At 38.2% G+C, this 17,070-nt stretch overlaps 1 protein-coding gene across 1 annotated transcript in view; it reads left to right on the forward strand.

Moving 5' to 3' along the window:
- LOC122169536 overlaps positions 1-17,070 on the forward strand; it is a 37,857-nt gene that overhangs the window by 14,802 nt on the left and 5,985 nt on the right. The window contains exons 6-15 of the mRNA XM_042835776.1: positions 1,000-1,077; positions 2,531-2,667; positions 3,207-3,326; positions 3,819-3,849; positions 9,950-9,971; positions 10,575-10,599; positions 11,217-11,255; positions 13,180-13,281; positions 14,879-14,984; positions 16,279-17,022. Coding sequence (XP_042691710.1) covers positions 1,000-1,077; positions 2,531-2,667; positions 3,207-3,326; positions 3,819-3,849; positions 9,950-9,971; positions 10,575-10,599; positions 11,217-11,255; positions 13,180-13,281; positions 14,879-14,984; positions 16,279-17,022 — 1,404 coding nt within the window. The remainder of the gene's footprint in view (positions 1-999; positions 1,078-2,530; positions 2,668-3,206; positions 3,327-3,818; positions 3,850-9,949; positions 9,972-10,574; positions 10,600-11,216; positions 11,256-13,179; positions 13,282-14,878; positions 14,985-16,278; positions 17,023-17,070) is intronic.

A 17,070-nucleotide genomic window follows, 5' to 3' on the forward strand; every position in this document is an offset into this window, starting at 1 on the left:
TTCAAGATCAAGTCCAACTGCAGTCTAACGATACTACCCTAAGCAACCCTCTGCTAAATGATGTCCCTGAGCACCACGTCCAAATGGATTTTAAGCACATTCGAGGATGGTGACTCAGCCATCTCACTGGGGGTGTATGTATTACTTGTAAGTAATTAGGAAGATAACTTCTATTTCTGCACATTTTTATCAGATATAGAAACAGATATTTTAACACTTGAGCATACTCTTTTATAATAGCCAATACTTGAACACATTTATTGTCTCATTGAGTTTGTTTTACAGATAGGTGTAGCTGGTGCTCTGAGTTGACCAGGGATGCTTTAAAAGTGTTCTAGGACAGTTAAGGATAAAACCAAGTAAATAAAACCCAGTGAGGAGTGAGAGACACCCCTGACTGAAAGAATTCTAGTTAATGCTCAGGAGCATAACAAACATGATTGTGCAGCTTCTGGTCTGCCCAGAGAATGCAGGGAGTTTCAATTAGTGCCATGTTAGTGAAGTTATGTCTCTTTATTAGATTTAAGGCAATATGAGTATCGAACTCCAGATTCCAAACAAGTAATATAGAGGGTGCAATATGATCATTAGAGTTTTAGCAGAAATGAGGGGCAGGCAAATTGGTTTGCTTGTTTTTTTTAATTCTTTCTTTTAATATTGACTGACATGGTCTGGGACAGGCTATGTGAACTTGAGAGTGTTTTGTCGGTAAATTGGATTCTGCTAGATGATTTTTTTTTGTTTCTTTGGATCTCTTGAAGTCATTAATTTCTTATGTATAAAAATGCTATTGAAAGTGCGGTGCTGGAGTCTTCTTGTAGATCTTGATAGAGATCCTATCCATTTCTTTTTCACATTTCAGAGTGAAAATTAGCTTTGTTTCTCTTAAGTTTCAATTAGAAACTCCTGTAAAATCATAGAAATTGGATGTAAGCTGTCTAATGCACTTGTTCATTTTACTGTAATATTTATTTGTGTATTTTTTTTTTTTTACCTCAGTGAAGAGAGGACTCACAAAGGACATTATGTGTCTGAAGGATTTTATTAATGATCCCAAAAGAGAAGAACCTCTAGTTGGTATGTTGTTTTTTTGTTTTCTGAATGCTATGTCTTTGTATTGCATGTGTTTTGAAATCTGAGGTGGTATGTTGATACTGTTTCATTATGTAATTGTTGTTGGGTAATTAATGAGAAATATCTTATACATTATGCCTTCTAAAGTTTAACTTGTTACACAACCATTGTAAAAGTCACCTCTTCTATGCATCTTACTAGTTAGATAATTACTTCCTGAAGGAACCATCTCAGTAAGGATGCTTTTTGCAGAAAACAAAAAGACTGAGATTGGAAGGACCATCTGAAGGTCATCTTGCCCAACTCCCTTGTTCAAGCACCAAGCAGGATGATTAAGACTGTAGCTAGGTAGCTTTAGAATATCTGCTAGGTGGTGGAGACTCCGCAACTTCTGTTGATAACCAGTCGTTCTCACAGTGAATTCATCTCCTGTGCTTCAGTTTTAACCCATTGCATCTTGTTCTGTCACTGGGCACCACTGATAAGAGCCTGTATCTGTCTTCTTTGCACCTTCCCTTCACCTATGCTTGTACGCATCAAGGTTCCTTCCTTCTCTATTCCAAGCTGAACACTTCCAGCTCTCTTAGCCTTTCCTCCTGAAAGGTATTTATGTTCCTTCATCATTTTTGTGGCCCTTTGCAGAAATCTTTCAAGTTTGTCCGTCTCACTTGTTCTGGGAAGCCAAGAATTTTCCACATGCAGCATAATCAGTGCTTAGTGGACACACCTCTCCTGCTGCCATCACTCCTTATGCAGCACAAGTTTATAAGTGAACTTTTTAATGCTAGTTATAAGCATCACATCTAGAGAGTTTTGAGTGCTTCTAAGATGTAGTCTGTCTTTCAGTGACTAGAAACAAAATTATGCAAATCCGTTTTCTCTCCTGTTACTTATAAAAAAAAAAAAAAAAAAAAGAAAGATTTTTATCTAACAAAGGACTTGATTTTATGAAGGGATTATTGTTATTTCTGGATATGTTTTGTGCTACTCAAACGTTATAATTTGCTACTCATATTCTATTTGATTGAGTAATTTAAATTGAATTGTTTTTAATACAGAACTTGATATGGTATTTCCTGTCTTTGTTTTTTGTTTGACTGACTGATATGTCTCCATTAATTATCTCATATGGCTGTATTGAAGGAAATGTGGGTTTTTTGTTGCTTAAAAATATCCTGGACAGAAGAGTAGCTATATTTTTGTTTTACTGAGTTTGCAAATCTTCCAAAGAAGTTTTTTTTTTTTTTTTCCTCCTGAATAAAACATTGTAAAGAAAAGAATTTAATTTATGTGGGTAGCAAGCCTGACCTTTGTGATCCTGAACTAGCATTGAAATTCTGAAAATGGAATACTCTTCTTTATTAATTTTGGCTTCTAGTGAGCATCTTTGAAAAAAATACTTCTGTTTATAATAGTCTATTTTAAATATAGATGTTTGTAATTCTTGCTTTTACAGGCTTAGAACATGTGGTTGAAATCAGATTTGAAGGAAGAAGAGAGCCGCATTATGAATGCAAGCTGTGTGGGTTTAATACAGAGATGGCACCCATGATAGAACATCTTAGTGGATATAAACACAGAAGAGCATACATAGTAAGTAATTTTGATCACAAGATAGGAAAAAAAAGATAATTTTTTTCCTCTGAGTACCTACATCAAGTTTGAAGTTTAACCTCCCCCATGTATGTCACTAATAATTGCTTGACTGAGTATTGATGGGTCACATCAACATGAATAGCTATAAAGCTGTGAACTACTGAAAATGTGATCCAAAGATGCATGTCTGCATCTACTTGAACTCTGCTCTTAAGAGTTTTAATCTCATTTGAGATCAGGTTCTCAGTCCTCGGTTCTCTCTCATTTTTCAGCATGCCCATGGTATTGTTGGATATTGTACAGAGCACACTACCTTTCAATTGCTAACTTCATGTAGTATCCAAATTGTGTTGTGAAGACGGCCTGTACATTTTCAACATTAACGTTTAAATGATTGTGTTATGGAGGAGAAACTACCTCCTCATATTCAAAACTATGTTTACTAGTCCTTAGAAGCTTGTCCAAGAAATGAAATGTGCCTGTTTTTTAATATGTGAATTTTGACGTTGCTCATTTAAAACTGTTTTTGCCAACAGTCTAAAGAATTTCCAGACAAAATGAAGAGAAAGGCAACAGATGTAAAAGAATGCAAAGTCTCATTTCTGAAAAGAATAGCAGGAGAGCTAGAGAAGACTGAAGGATTAAAAATGTATAAGGTAACTGGAAGTAAATGTTAAATATCCAATAATGTATTTTTAACCAGTGCATTTATGTTTGACCTAGGAAGCTTTAAAAGTACTGCTGACAAATCATGTTAAATTCTTGTGTGTGACTAGAAAGTGCAGTGCTAAGTAGAATCAAGATGTAAGCTGAAGTCACCCTAAAACATGTGGGGAAAGGAACAACAGTCTTGAAATTCCTGTGAAAAAAATGAAGCTGTTGAAGAAGTTAATTTCCTTTTAGTTAGAAAATGTCCAGCTGGAAATTTTAATGCTTTACTTCAGTGATTCTTAACTAACACAACTTAACTTTCTCAAATGTTTGGGAATTTTCTCTCAAATTTAATTTGTACTGGTTATATATAATTTGTAAAACTGTGCTAGGACGAATAAAACTACTTGTTCTGTCTCTACAGACAGTTGCAATAGGGACTATTGTAATGAACTCTTATAAGAAAAATCTAATATAAAACTATGTCTGCTTTCTAGATTGAAGGTTACATAAGACCAAGTACCTCACGTAAGTTTATGTATTATTTGAATATAACATATTTGACAGCCAAAACCAGCTTAGTTTGAATTACTGCTTGAACTTGAAGGGTTTGACTGTTTTAAAACATTAAAATTGCAAGTAATAGCACAAAATGTTTTCTTTTCAAAGATTTTTCCAGTTTTTGTAAATTTGAAATGAAGAGACTTTTTTAGCTGCTTGGTTCTGGAGGTATTTAAGATAACTACAGTAGTTTTATAATCAAGAAAAGTCAAGAAGTATAGAAATATGGTTTTAGATGGATTTCTTTGAAAAAGCTGATAAAACCTTTTCCACCAAGTTTCAATCATCAAAATGCATACAAATCAGTGCTGAATTGCTGCTAAAGGCAGAAGTTATCTTTTTTTAGCAAATTTATTTGAATGAGCAATGGAAATAAAACCTTCCAGCATAAAAGCAGCATCCTCCCTCTATGCAGTATATTTGAGTTGTATCGTTTTCCAACGTGAAGAGGTATGTGTCCTTGCTACCTTTTGACCCTAGAACTGCTGGCAGTAGGTTTATTGAAATGGGTGCAGATTGCTTGGTCAGCAGTGTATGTCAGTATGAATCCTGCCTGTAGTGCCTACCACAGTGATGATTTATTTGAATTGGTCACTGATGGCTTTTGTGTCTTGTACCTATTTATGTTGGTCTACCAAACAAAGTAGCAGAGACCTTTTTGAAGCTTTGTCTCTTTTGTGAAGCAGATGGAATGTGATCCGTTAGCCTGGACCTGTAATTCTCAGTTCAGAGTAAACTTTATGAATGAGTTCTAAAACCTCCAGAACTATTTGTGTATTCTGACCACAGTCTGAACTGTTGGTCAGAATCTTGCTATGGAGGTTTTTAGCAAGTTCGGCGCTGTACCTTGCTCTTCATAAACCTGAATGGATGTTGTTAACATTTTTTCTTTGTGTGGGAATCTTCTGGAAACCGCTGCCAATTTTTTTTTTTTTTTTTCTTTATAATATAGAAGGTGTAATACTGACAGTTCATCTTCTAGAAGAATGTAAAATATTTTAAGTATTTCAGAGAAATGATGATCCAGATTGCTAGTAAGTGAAGGACAAAACAACTGATAATCAACTTTCAGGTAGGCAGCGTTGTATAGTGTTAACATGAGGAAAGTTGTGTGGACATGATAGTATTTGATTTCAGAGCTTACTGACTTCTATAGGACGTCTATAGGAAAGACGTATTCAAGTATTCACTCAGGACATTAAAAAAAAATAATAATCCATGCAGTTCCACAGGCTATGAAGAGCTGGAAGGAACAGACAAGAGTGTTGTGATGTTCAGCTTTAACTAGGTAGTAAGCACAGCAGCACAACATCAAGTTTATTCCAAAATAAAAACGCTACTTATTTAGAAGGAATTCATGCTTACTGGCTTAACAACTGTGTGGGCTTAAGGTAGATCATATTTTTAGAGAATGACTTTCATCTTCAGAGCTCCCTTCTGTCAGCAAGAATGAGTTTGAGGATGTAATTAGGAAACGCTATCTGGGTAAGAGACAAAACAGACATTAACGTGTAAGTTTTGGCTACTGCCAAAATCACATGCAAAACCAACATGATTATGTATCTTTATATACATTTGAGAAGCTTTGGAGGGATTGATTTGTTGCTTTCCTCAAAGGAAAAATTAAAACATTTCTTTATTCTCTAAAGAAAGGCCATCTGTACCTTATGAAGATAATTCCAGTAATCACTTACTCACAGAAGAGAACTAATGAACTTGAAAGCCCTATGGCGTTCTTATGAAGTGTGGGAATCTGTATAAATACAATGTGATAGTACAGCAAATGAATTTCTAGTCTAATTTAGTTTCTGAATTCTGTTTGCATCAATATTTTCTGTTCTAAAAGCTACTTTAATGCTACTACAGAATGCAGCTGGAAACTAAAAGCAGTTCCAAAGATTTAGTTTGCTGTTTTGGACAACAGTCTTCAGATTCAGTTATTTCTTATTTGAAATTATAGCGGATAACTGGGGAAGTTTGTCTGTATCTTCATTAGGTAAGTGGTAACTCCATGTGTGAGTACAGGATAGAAAATAACAGGCTGATCAGCCTTGCTAAAAAGGGCTTGTGATGGCTGTGGTGGTTGCCAAGCTGAATATAAACCAATAGAATGCTCTCATTTCATATAAAGCAATCTTGTAACACTTCAGGTAGGGAACAGGCAGCAAGCAGACTGCTGAGTGTTCTTATTGCCCACTGTTTGATACTGGTAAGATCAAACTTTGAATATTTTATCTAGTTATATTCCTTCTACCTCTAAAAGAAGGTGGAGAAATTGGAGAATATGTAGCAAAGGGGTGTGGTGGTACTCAAGGATAGAGAGCATTGGGCTTCTTTAGATGGGAAAGAGTACTGATGACTATTCTTCTAGAATAGAAGAATTAGAAATAGAATTGCTACAAAGGTGATAAAGCTGAAGTTGTTGGTAACTGCAGAAGGTGAAATAAGAGATTATAGCCATGGATGGCAGATTGAGAGGCTGAACTCAAGAAAAACTTATTTCCTAGAGGATGGAACAGCACTAGAACAGATTATCCACATATCCTTCATCCTCAGAGCTTTTCAAGACCTGGCTATATAAAGCTGGCAGTAACCTTTCTTGAAGTGGGAGCTTGGGCGGGATGGTGAAACTAGAACTCTGTATGATCAGAAAGCTATAACATCATCAGAACTGCAAAAATACAATAGAGTAGCTTGTATGACAGGAGTGCTGATATGGATGGATAGAAGCTTCTCGTCAAAGTCGCAAACAATCCAAAATTGAAATCAAGCAGTTTTTCATGCAGATGGTGGGTGGGTCAATGGGGAGAGGGTTTTGCACATTTTACCCGCAAGGAAAGGAGAAGACTGAGGAAAATGATGATCAGTGGCAGCCTTAGTTGATATGATAATGAGATTATTATCATGACATTCCTAGTCACCAAACTGGAGAAAAAATGGATTTGATGGATGGAACACTCACTGGATAAGGAGTTGGCTGGATGGCCACACTCAGGAGAGTTGCAGTCAGTGGCTCAGTGTCCATGTGGAGACTGGTGATGAGTGGCATTCCTGAGAGACCAATGTTACTTAACATCTCTATAGGCAACATGGGCAGTGGGATTGAGTGCATCCTCAGCACATTTGCAGATGACACCAAGCTGAGTGGCTGCAGTTATTATGCTAGAGGGAAGGGATTCCATCCAGAAGGACCTGGACAAGCTTGAGAGGTGAGCCCAAGCCAACCTTATGAAGTTTAACAAGGCCAAGTGCGAGTCCTACATCTGAGTTGGTTCATTCTCAAACACAGATACAAGCTGGGCAGAGAATGGCATGAGAGCGGGTCTGATGAGAAGGATTTGGGAATGTTAATTGATGAAAGATTCAACATGAGTTGACAGTGTACACTTGCAGCCCAGAAGGCCAACCTTCTGGGTTGCATCAAGAGAAGAGTGACCAGTAGGTTGGGGGAGGTGACTCTGCTCTCGTAGGGCCCTACCTGGAGTACTGTGTCCAGTTCTGGAGCTCCCAACACAAGAAGGGCATGGAGTTGTTGGAGCAGGTCCAGAGGAGGGTCATGAAGATGATCAGAGGACTGGAGCACCTCCCCTGCGAGGACAGGCTCAGAGAACTAGGGCTCTTCAGCTTTGAGAAGAGAAGGCTCCAAGGAGACCCTATAGTGGCCTTTCAGTACCTGAAGGGAGTCTACAGGAAAGCTGGGAAGGGACTTTTTATGAGGGCAGGTAGTGACAGAACAAAGGGAAATATTTTTAAGCTGGAGAGGATAGATTAAGACTGGATATCAGGATGAAGTTCTTTACTGTGAGTGAGGGTGGTGAGACACTGGAGCAAGTTTCTTGGTGAGGTTGTGAATTCCTCCTTGGAAGCATTGAAGGCCAGGCTGGATGGGGCTCTGAGCAACCTGGCCCAGTGGGAGGTGTCCCTGCCTATAGCAGGGGGGTTGAAACTAGATAACCTTAAAGGTCCCTTCAAACCCAAACCCTTCTATGATTATATAATTTAAAATCCTTAGGGGTATGGGGACCAAGATCCTGGTCTCTGGGAGAACTGCCTTCATCTTCAGAAAACTAGTAGCCAGTATTCCTTGAGAGGCTGCCATGAAAAAGAAACCCAACAGAAATAATGAGCCTTCAGAGGGAACTCTCAAAGAGCAGAAATGATCCATTCTGCTGTGCAAGAATATGGACAGGTATAGCAGGTGGCTAGTGAGTTTGAAGAGAGAAAGGCCAACTAATCTTCAGTGCTTAAAAGGAAACATACAGACTTGAGGGCAGGCTGCCAACAAGAAATACACAGGCATTTCAGATGTATTTGAGGTGGAGTTAAGAAGACTTGTTGGTGAAGGTCAGAAGAAAGGCTTCTGCGTGACAGCAGCAAAAGATCTGACCCATTGAAGACCAGAGCAAATAACTTAGTGATAAAGGACACAGAAAGTATTGAAATACTTGTTGCTTTCTTCACTTTCAGCTTTACTGAATAAAGGTCTGCTTTCAGGATGTTGTATGTAGTTGTGGAGTCACAGTAGAGGAGAATTAGTTTAGGGACTGGCAAATCAAGCATGTTGCAAATACATAGGAAAAAACGGAATAAGTCTGGTGTTGGGGGAACCCTCTCTTGGAGTCTTTGAAAGGTCATAATCAGAAGAGTTCCTTGGTGACCTGGAAAAAGCCAGGTGTACTTTTCTTGAAAAGTGAGGCATGTGGCTACAGGATTGACCAGACCTTATAAAAATTATAGGACAAGTCCTTATATATGTCATTAATTGGTGTGTAAAAGTCAAGATGATGACTGAGAACAAACTGTAGATTTACTAAGGAGAAACTGGGCTTGACCAACCCGATTGCCTTTTGCAATGACATGGGCTGGCTCTGTAGACATGGAAGGCTGGATGTTGTTTTAACTTCAGGAAAGCTTTCAATGCAGTCTCTTAGTATGGTCGTAGCCAGACTGAGGAGATACCATCATTATACAGGTTGGGTAAAAGGTAGCTGAGGAAAACGTTTAGATTCAAAAAACAGTTGTCAGTGGTTTTAGGTGTGTTGGCTGGTTTGCTAATGGCATTCCTGAGTGGCTGATCTTGGTGCCAGCACTGCTTAACGTCTTCATTAACAATCTGGATAATGGAATATAATACAACATTGTCAAGTTTGCAGATTACATCAAACTTTGGAAGAATGCTTAGTATGTGATAAAACAAAGTTGCCATTGAGAGGGATCTTGGGAAGCTAGACAAATGGGGTGTCAGAAACCTCCTGAATTCTGGCAAAAGTAAATATGAATTCTTACATCTGTAAGATGTAAGAAAATATGTAAGTAAGTATGAATTCTTACATTACACCCTGCTGGATACAAACTGGACACTATTTGTATAGGGAACAAATTTTAAGAACCTACAGATTTTTATGTACAACAATGCAAGCATGTATCATCAATGTTCTCTGGATGTAATGAAGACTGACTGCCTGGACTGCATTAGGAAGAGTGTAGCCAGCAGGTTGAGGGAATTGGATCCTTTCCAACCTGAGCTTTTGTATGATTCTGTGGTTCTACCTGCAGAGATCCCTCCCATCCCGTTTCTGTGATTGTTTCTTCATTGGATGTCTTCTCTAAAATGTTGGCAATCTTTTTTTCTCCTGACATGCAGAAAACTCTGGGACGTACAGTGCAAATTCTTGTTGCAACTTTTCAATATTGGTTTAACATCAGGTGATAGAAAAAAACAGAAATGAGTCTTTCAGCATCATACTGTAGGGACAAATATGTCATTTGTCCTGAGAATCAGCACTTGCCCAGTTGCTTTCCTGGAACACATTAAGAAGTGCTAAGTTTTGTATGATGCAGTAACTGATTCTCTGAAGCACATCTACTGTCTTAAAGATAATCTCGTTTTACTGAGCTTTCTCTCCTTTCTAATTAATACAGACTGTACTGGCCAGAGAGATTATTGGGCCTTTAAAAGACTGCCATTACTTCAGAGCCAGTTACAGATTGGTTTGAGTAATGTTTCTATTGCAGTAATATGGTGGAAACTCTACAATGGTGCTAATTATTCTTCTTAATTTTCTAGCCCCATCAAAGAAGAAAGCAAGGTGAGATTATAACTTCTGTAGGGGAATCAAAAGAGATTTCTTTATGAGATCACTTGTTGAGTACATCTTTTCTGTAACAAATATCACGTACAGGGAATATGTATTGTCTTTCCATTGTGCTTCATTTTGTGTAAATTGTTGCTTTCTCCTGAGAGGAAAACACCTGAAATAAAATGTGATATTCAGTTTCTGTGTAGCAGTGATTTTTTAGATGTTACATGGCTTGTGCAATTCAATAGCAGTCTGATGTACCTCTGCACGAAGATTGCAATTCAAATGTCAGGCTGTTACCGCTGTATTTGGGATGCCATTGCCTAAGCTGTAGAAGAGGCACCTATGTTCATATATGAAGGAAAAGTTTCCATTACTTCAGTCACCTCCTTTAGCTGATCAGTAGAGTTCATCAGTGCAACTGTTGTTTTTTGAGAGTCAGAGTAAAGACCTTTAAGAAATACAGTATTTTAGATACAGAAAAATGTATCCTGTATTGTTAAGTTATATACGTTTGGAAATCGAAATATTTGATCCTAGACACAGAAGTAAACCTGACATTTTAGTAATCTTTTAAATGTGTCTTAGTATTTCTCTTTCTTTCTTTTTAAGGTGGGATGATGATCATAAGCATGAGGTATGTAGAAGTAATAATTCTGCAAATGTCTTAACAGTTTCTTATGTTTGCTTTGCTTTTTTTTTTCTTCCTGAAAACAACTGCTTTTGGGCTTCATTTCCCATTTTATTGATACTATTCCAGAAACAAAGTAACTGACCTAGTGACTAGAGTTTTATGTTCACCACACCACCAGGGAAATTAATACTGTACATCAGGGTATTGACCCATGTAGTTCATATGATTTCTGTTCAGAATCACTGAGTCTGAGACCCAGCATCTGCAGGCCAAGTGCCCCGAGTAATGATGCATTCTCCACTGTTTTGCCCCTCTTCAGATCAGAGATGTTCTATTCTGGAGGTTTGGTTTAAATCTGAAAATAAATATAAAGATTTATTGTCCTTTTTTTCTAATTCAGTTCTAATTCAAAAGTGAAATTCTGAATGATCTCTGTATCTGACTTGAGGAGCTCTGTGCTATTTAGAGTTTAATGTTTACAGCTGCAACATAAAAATGCTGTCTTTGATTTGTGTTGACTTTTGTTGTTGGATGAAAGATTAAACAGTCTTGTTTTGTACAGGAAGGTGTTACAAGCACTGTGTGTTCATTCTTTTGATTTTTCTTCCCCAATCCCACAGAATGATCCTTTTTGGAAACAAAAAGCTTTAGAGTTCTTGGTACGTATGCCAAATAATTGTGATAAGAATTTGGTAAGTCTTAGTAGTTGTGGAGTTTCTCCTGTGTGAAACACTGAATGTTGTAACGGAGCCATTGATTACTGCTCAAAATTGTTTGACTCCAACGTTAATTTCTAAGGTACTTTTTCATGGACTTTGCTTTTTGAAAAGCTCAGAACATGCTGGCTTCAGCGTGAATGGTCTCACTAGTCACTGGACCATTCTTCTCTTTGTTGAGGAGCCACCCTAACAAGCAGCTTTAGCATCACTGATGTTGCTCAAGTGCTGTGGTTTGCCCATGCCTGCTAGGGTTATTGATAAACTGAGTGATAGGAGCCAGTCTGGTCCTGCTGTCTGTGATGCTGTGACTGCTGCTGCTGTAGAACTAGATAGCCAAATGAAACTGGAAGATCTAGAGCAGTGTTGTAGCTGTTGGAGTGGAACAGTTCTGCCTATTCAGTTGCTGTTAGCAGTGGCATAGTAAGCCTTGCTTTGTTGTTAGAACCACAAAATCATAGGATCACTAAGATGGAAAGGATCTCCAAGATCATCTAGCCCAACCAGCCACCTACCACCATTTCCTCACTAAACCACGTCCTTTTTCCATCTGAATGTTTCTTGAACAGCTTCAAGGATGGTGGCTCCTCCACCTCCCTGGATAACCCATTCCAGCACCTGACTGCTCTTCCTGAGAAGATATACCTAACCTGAAACTCTCCTAGTGCAACTTGAGGCCATTCCCTCTCATCATATCACTAGCTATGCAGAAGATGCTGATCACTGCCTTGCTACCATGTCTTTTCAGGCAGATGTAGAGAGCAATAGGATTTCAGCAGAGCTTCCTCCAGACTGAATAATCCCACTTCCCTTAAAATTTAACCCCTCACAACTTTGTTGCCCTTTCTCTGAGTATGCTCCAAGGCCTCAATGTCTTTCCTGTAGTGAGGGGTCCAAAACTGAACACAGTACTTGAGGTGTGGCCTCACCAGTGCTGAGTACAGGGGGACGATCACCTCCCTGCTCCTGGCTGCACTGCTCCTGATACAAGCCAAGGCATCTGCCTGTTTGTCTTTGCCATTTTTCTCACTGAAAGTCTTAAAGTCTTTTTTTTGTTAAATACCTTACATTAGGCATTATATCATTTCATTTGAGTCTGAATTGCTTGTTTCTGCTCTGAAATAACAAGTCAGCTGTTTTGAGAGGTGTGCTTCTTTACCATCTGAAGTGTTTTTCAGTCTTTTTTTTCTTTTAGTCTGTTGTTATTTATGACTTTAAGAAGAGTTATAGAAAAAAACAAGTCTGGATAATCAGTAAACTACCAAAAATGCTTGGTAGCTGTTGACGTAGCTAATGAAAAGGTATCACATATATTTCATGTGGCTTCAAACTATTTCTATTCTTGTAATTTTCTGCAATCATTTATAAATTCATACACTTACTTATTGTGATTTAATATTAAGACAGATACACATAACTTTACTTTATATAGTTATATCAGTGTCTTTTATAACTCTGTATCCCAAAAGTATACATAGGAAAATTATGGTAGAAACTTTCATCTTTTTGTTACCAAAATGGCAGAATCAGAGGCATTGATGAAGTATCTGAACTTTTTATTCAAGTTTTGACAAGGAGCATAAATTTAATGCTTAGGTCTGCAACAGAATGTTCATCATTATCAGTATGGGATTGCTACAGACATCAAGGGTTATGTTTTGCCTCTTATCAGGACATAATTATATTTACAGTTATGTATTTTCAAATACATGTTGTGTATGTATTTATATGTGTATTATATATTTCTTATGTGTACGTTAGTGGTCTAACCTTGGTTATACCAAAATGAAAATATAATTGATCTGTTTGTATACGTGACACTGAAGTGTCCCAATGAGGTAGCAATTCTTGCTCTGTTTCTCAACAGGAGACTTTTCACATCACCTCAGACTCAGAAGCAACACGTGTTGTTCGTGTTACACAGGAACTCACAGAAGCTTTGAAGTCCTTTTGTGAAAAGAAAGCAGTGGTAAGTGACTTCATCTTGACCAGAGTTGTAGTGATGTTACCAGTGGGAGGCAAGAAGTGGAAACTAATTATGTTAATGCCCTGCCAAACTGCCACAGTTCAGAATAGGCCAACCCTCCTCATTTAAATATTTTAAAATTATTTTACAATTTTGAAGAATCAAATTCATTAATTGCTTGGCACTGCTTCTCTTAGTTCTTCATCGTGTTCCATCTGTTTTCCTTCCATTTTGCATGTGTTTCCTGCCCAGATTTATGCTCCGTTTTACATCATGATGTCTGGTTGTCATCTTTACTTTACATTCAGTCCCTTGCTTGATAGCTTTTCTTCTGTGATTAATCAGGCATTTAACTGTTACCCAAATGTGTCACTTTTTCTTTCATGAGAGTTTGGGTAAATGTTTTACTGATAACTCTGCTCCCACTTGAGATCTTTAATCTCCTAAGATGAAGGCAAGTGAGATGTTCTGCCATTTTTTGGATGTGCTTACAAATCTTGACAGCTTCTTTGCATGAAAACTGAATACCCACACAGAAAAAAGAGTGTGAAGATTGACCAGAATCTGTACAAAAATGACTATCCACCTCTGACAGCTACTGATCCATAAAATTTAGTATGTGTTTTTCTGAAAGAAATTTCAGAATGGATTCTTAAGCATTAACAATATGCTCCATATCAGCTGAGTGATGGTAACTCTTTACACTTTTGTCTCCAACATATGTCAGTACCTTTTGGAGATCTACACTTTCAAATTGTCATGCATTTGCTGCTCACTAAAAAAACAACAGGTCAGAAGTCTGCTTACTTGCTAGGCTACATCAGCTTGAAGGTTACCATTTCCAATTTCCTGCTAGGGGATGAGCAGTTGATTCGTATAGGAAAAATATTTCTTGCTGTTCCTGTTATGGGATTTACTGTAAAGTACAAAATGGACAAGTTTAAAGACCTTTCTCATTTAAAATACAGCCTGGACTATTTTGAAAACAACAAACAAAGCAAGAAAGTGCCCTGTCTGGATTCTCTTGAAATTGTATAAAGCCTGAGAATTGTGTTGGCATTGAAAATACGTGAGGACCTTGGAAAGCATTTGCAAAGAGGAAGGGGCTGGAGGCTGGGGCTGAAACCAGCTTAAGTTAACAGTATCTGACATGTGTCTTTGCAGTATTCTGTTTTTCTGTTTCCTATATATGCCACATTGGCATGTGAGTAAAATGCAGTTCTCATGAGCTGGTTGAAAATTGTCATTTAATCTCAGGCAGTAGTTGGGCCTTGCATTCTGCATTCCCTATCTAGAGACAGGATTTGCATATGCACCAGTTTTATATTTTAGCCAGGCGATGTCAAGGGGCAGTAAAGAAATCTGGAACAAGTGGTATTGTCATCCTCATTCCTCACTCTGTTCTCCAGGTTCATACCTCTTAAAAAGTGCTTTCTAATTGTACTTCAGTGTGGTAATTGAAACCAACAGAGCAAAACATTCTTCAAATGGAGTTCGCTGCCACCTAAAATTGTACTCTGCTAACTTTCTATGATGAAATTTTTTGAATGCTGTACATTTCAGCTTAAAAACAGACATTCTACACTTTTGCTTAATCTAGGTGAATTATACTAACAGACTGAAGCCATTGATGCCAATGTCTCGAGGTGGATTTCCTGCAAGAAGAAACTTTACCAAACCGTATAAGCCATATGGAAAATACAAAGGTAATGTAGACTCTTTGTTCTTCTAGTGTTCTGCTCCTAATTTATTTTCGTGGCCAGCCATAGTGCTTTTTTACTAGAATGCTGTGTCACTTTGTCCTTTGAGTCAGTTCAAGCTATCATTTTCTGAAGCTTTCATGACTTCAACCCTGTCTGTCTGGGAACTTTCTGTCTCACTGCATAATATTACAAAGAATAGAGGTCACTGGAAATCCAAGCAGTAGCATCTGCCTAGCTCACTGTGAAGGCTGGCATGTCAAGGTGTCTTCAAAGAGGAATTTCCCATTTTTACATTGAATGCTTCTGCTGATACTGCTAGGGGATGCAATGAAGGAGGTTCTAGCTTGCTTCTTTTGGCTACTGGCCTTCTAATTATTTGATAATAAGTTGCCCCTCTGTCCCACAAATCTTGGGGTGTGCAGAAACTTGGTAAGAAAGGATGTAAGGGTAAGCTGGAAAAGTAGAGCTTTGGCAAATTTTTGGTTGACTGTATTTTTAGAGGCTAGGAAGACTTGAATTTTTGTAAATCTTTGTTTCAGTGTTTGCTGCAGAACTGGTATGTTAAAGAAGAAAACAAACACTGGGAGGAAATGATGTGATTTAAGCTAACCCATTTTATTTCATATCCACAGCAGCTAAAGAGCATGTGTGCTAAAATCAGAAGTGTTGAGGCACACTGGCTCATTATTTATAATTATTCTTACATAAAGTTAATGTTTCCTGACCTCTTTGATCTCTCTTGGATACATCTTACCTGAGAGGCCTTCGGTGATAATTCTACTGGTTGATTTTTATCATGCTTTGACAGTAAAGCAAAATACGGTTGAATTCAGATTATTTATTAGGTAATCAGTTGGGTTGAGTCAGTTATTTCCCTTCTGTTATTCTTTGTTCAGCTTTGTAGCACAAAAGCTGATGTTTTCTAACCCAGTAAATAGTCAGATAAAAAAGGGCTTGTAATGAATTAAACCTATTTTGCAAACAGTTGTCCCAGATGTATGTAATGAATTAGAAGAAAAATAAAGCAGAAAAGTCACCCAAACTACACTGGTTATGTTCAGTCATTTGGTTCTGTGTGAAAATACTTCAGAAGGTGCCACTGAAAACTTTGTGTGCCCTATTTAGCATGAAGTTTTTCGGGTGGAAAGATGGAAGGATTCAGGTGAGGTACAAAGGTGGGAAATGTGGAAACAGGAAAAAAACGCTTTATGAAACGTAAGAACAGTTGTCTTTTTGTTGGTATTTTCCTTAATCTCTGATGCCCTTCCTTACGTTGTGTGTTTATTTTTTTATTTAGGAAATTTTAACTGGAATCAACGCTTTTTCTCTCAGTATGAACAGTGTGCTGCAGATAATTCTTTTGCTTCTGCCAACTCACACAGTTACCAAACTGATGATGGATCATCTTCCTGTGGACTAAGATCTGCTGACTCTGCAGTGATGTCAGCACTCAGGGACTCTCTTGCTCTCCAGACTGGAAGTTCTGCTGGTATCAGTGAGTGGCTGAGGCAGTTCAACCAGTCTGCTACTAACAACAATCCAGCCCTTGGGGCCTCTTCTTATGCGACAGGTTCTGTGCATGAGTACTCAACAGAGTATACGCCCAAAGATGTGCAAGGAGATAAGCTCCCTGGTAACAGAATGCCATATGACAGGGAAGGTGCAAGTTGGAGGAATCGACCAACGTGTAGCAATGCAAGGGGTATAAGTGATAAGAGATTACCCTATCCCAATTCTTCACATCCTTCATCTGGAAGATACTCAACAAACTATTCTTCGCAAAGCTATTTCTCTTACAAGAGTGATGGGGCTGTGAATTCTTGTACGTTTTCTACAAATTCTGCTTTTTCAAGAAGAGGTGGCTCTAGGTGGAACCAGAACTCTAGGTGGAACCAGCGTCCTAACTGGAACCGGGACTCAAACTGGAATCAGGGCTGTAGCTGGAACCGGGACTCAAACTGGAACCAGGGCTCTAGCTGGAACAAGGAATCTAACTGGAACTGGGAATCTAGGTGTCGAGAATATAGGCATGAGAAATCAGGTGATAAAAATGATTGGGGTTCACATCACTGTTCCTTCCCTGGCGGTG

Source organism: Centrocercus urophasianus, unplaced genomic scaffold (genome assembly GCF_019232065.1).
Source record: "Centrocercus urophasianus isolate 14NV4802_14NV808 unplaced genomic scaffold, USGS_Curo_1.0 seq_11, whole genome shotgun sequence".
NCBI lineage: Eukaryota > Metazoa > Chordata > Aves > Galliformes > Phasianidae > Centrocercus > Centrocercus urophasianus.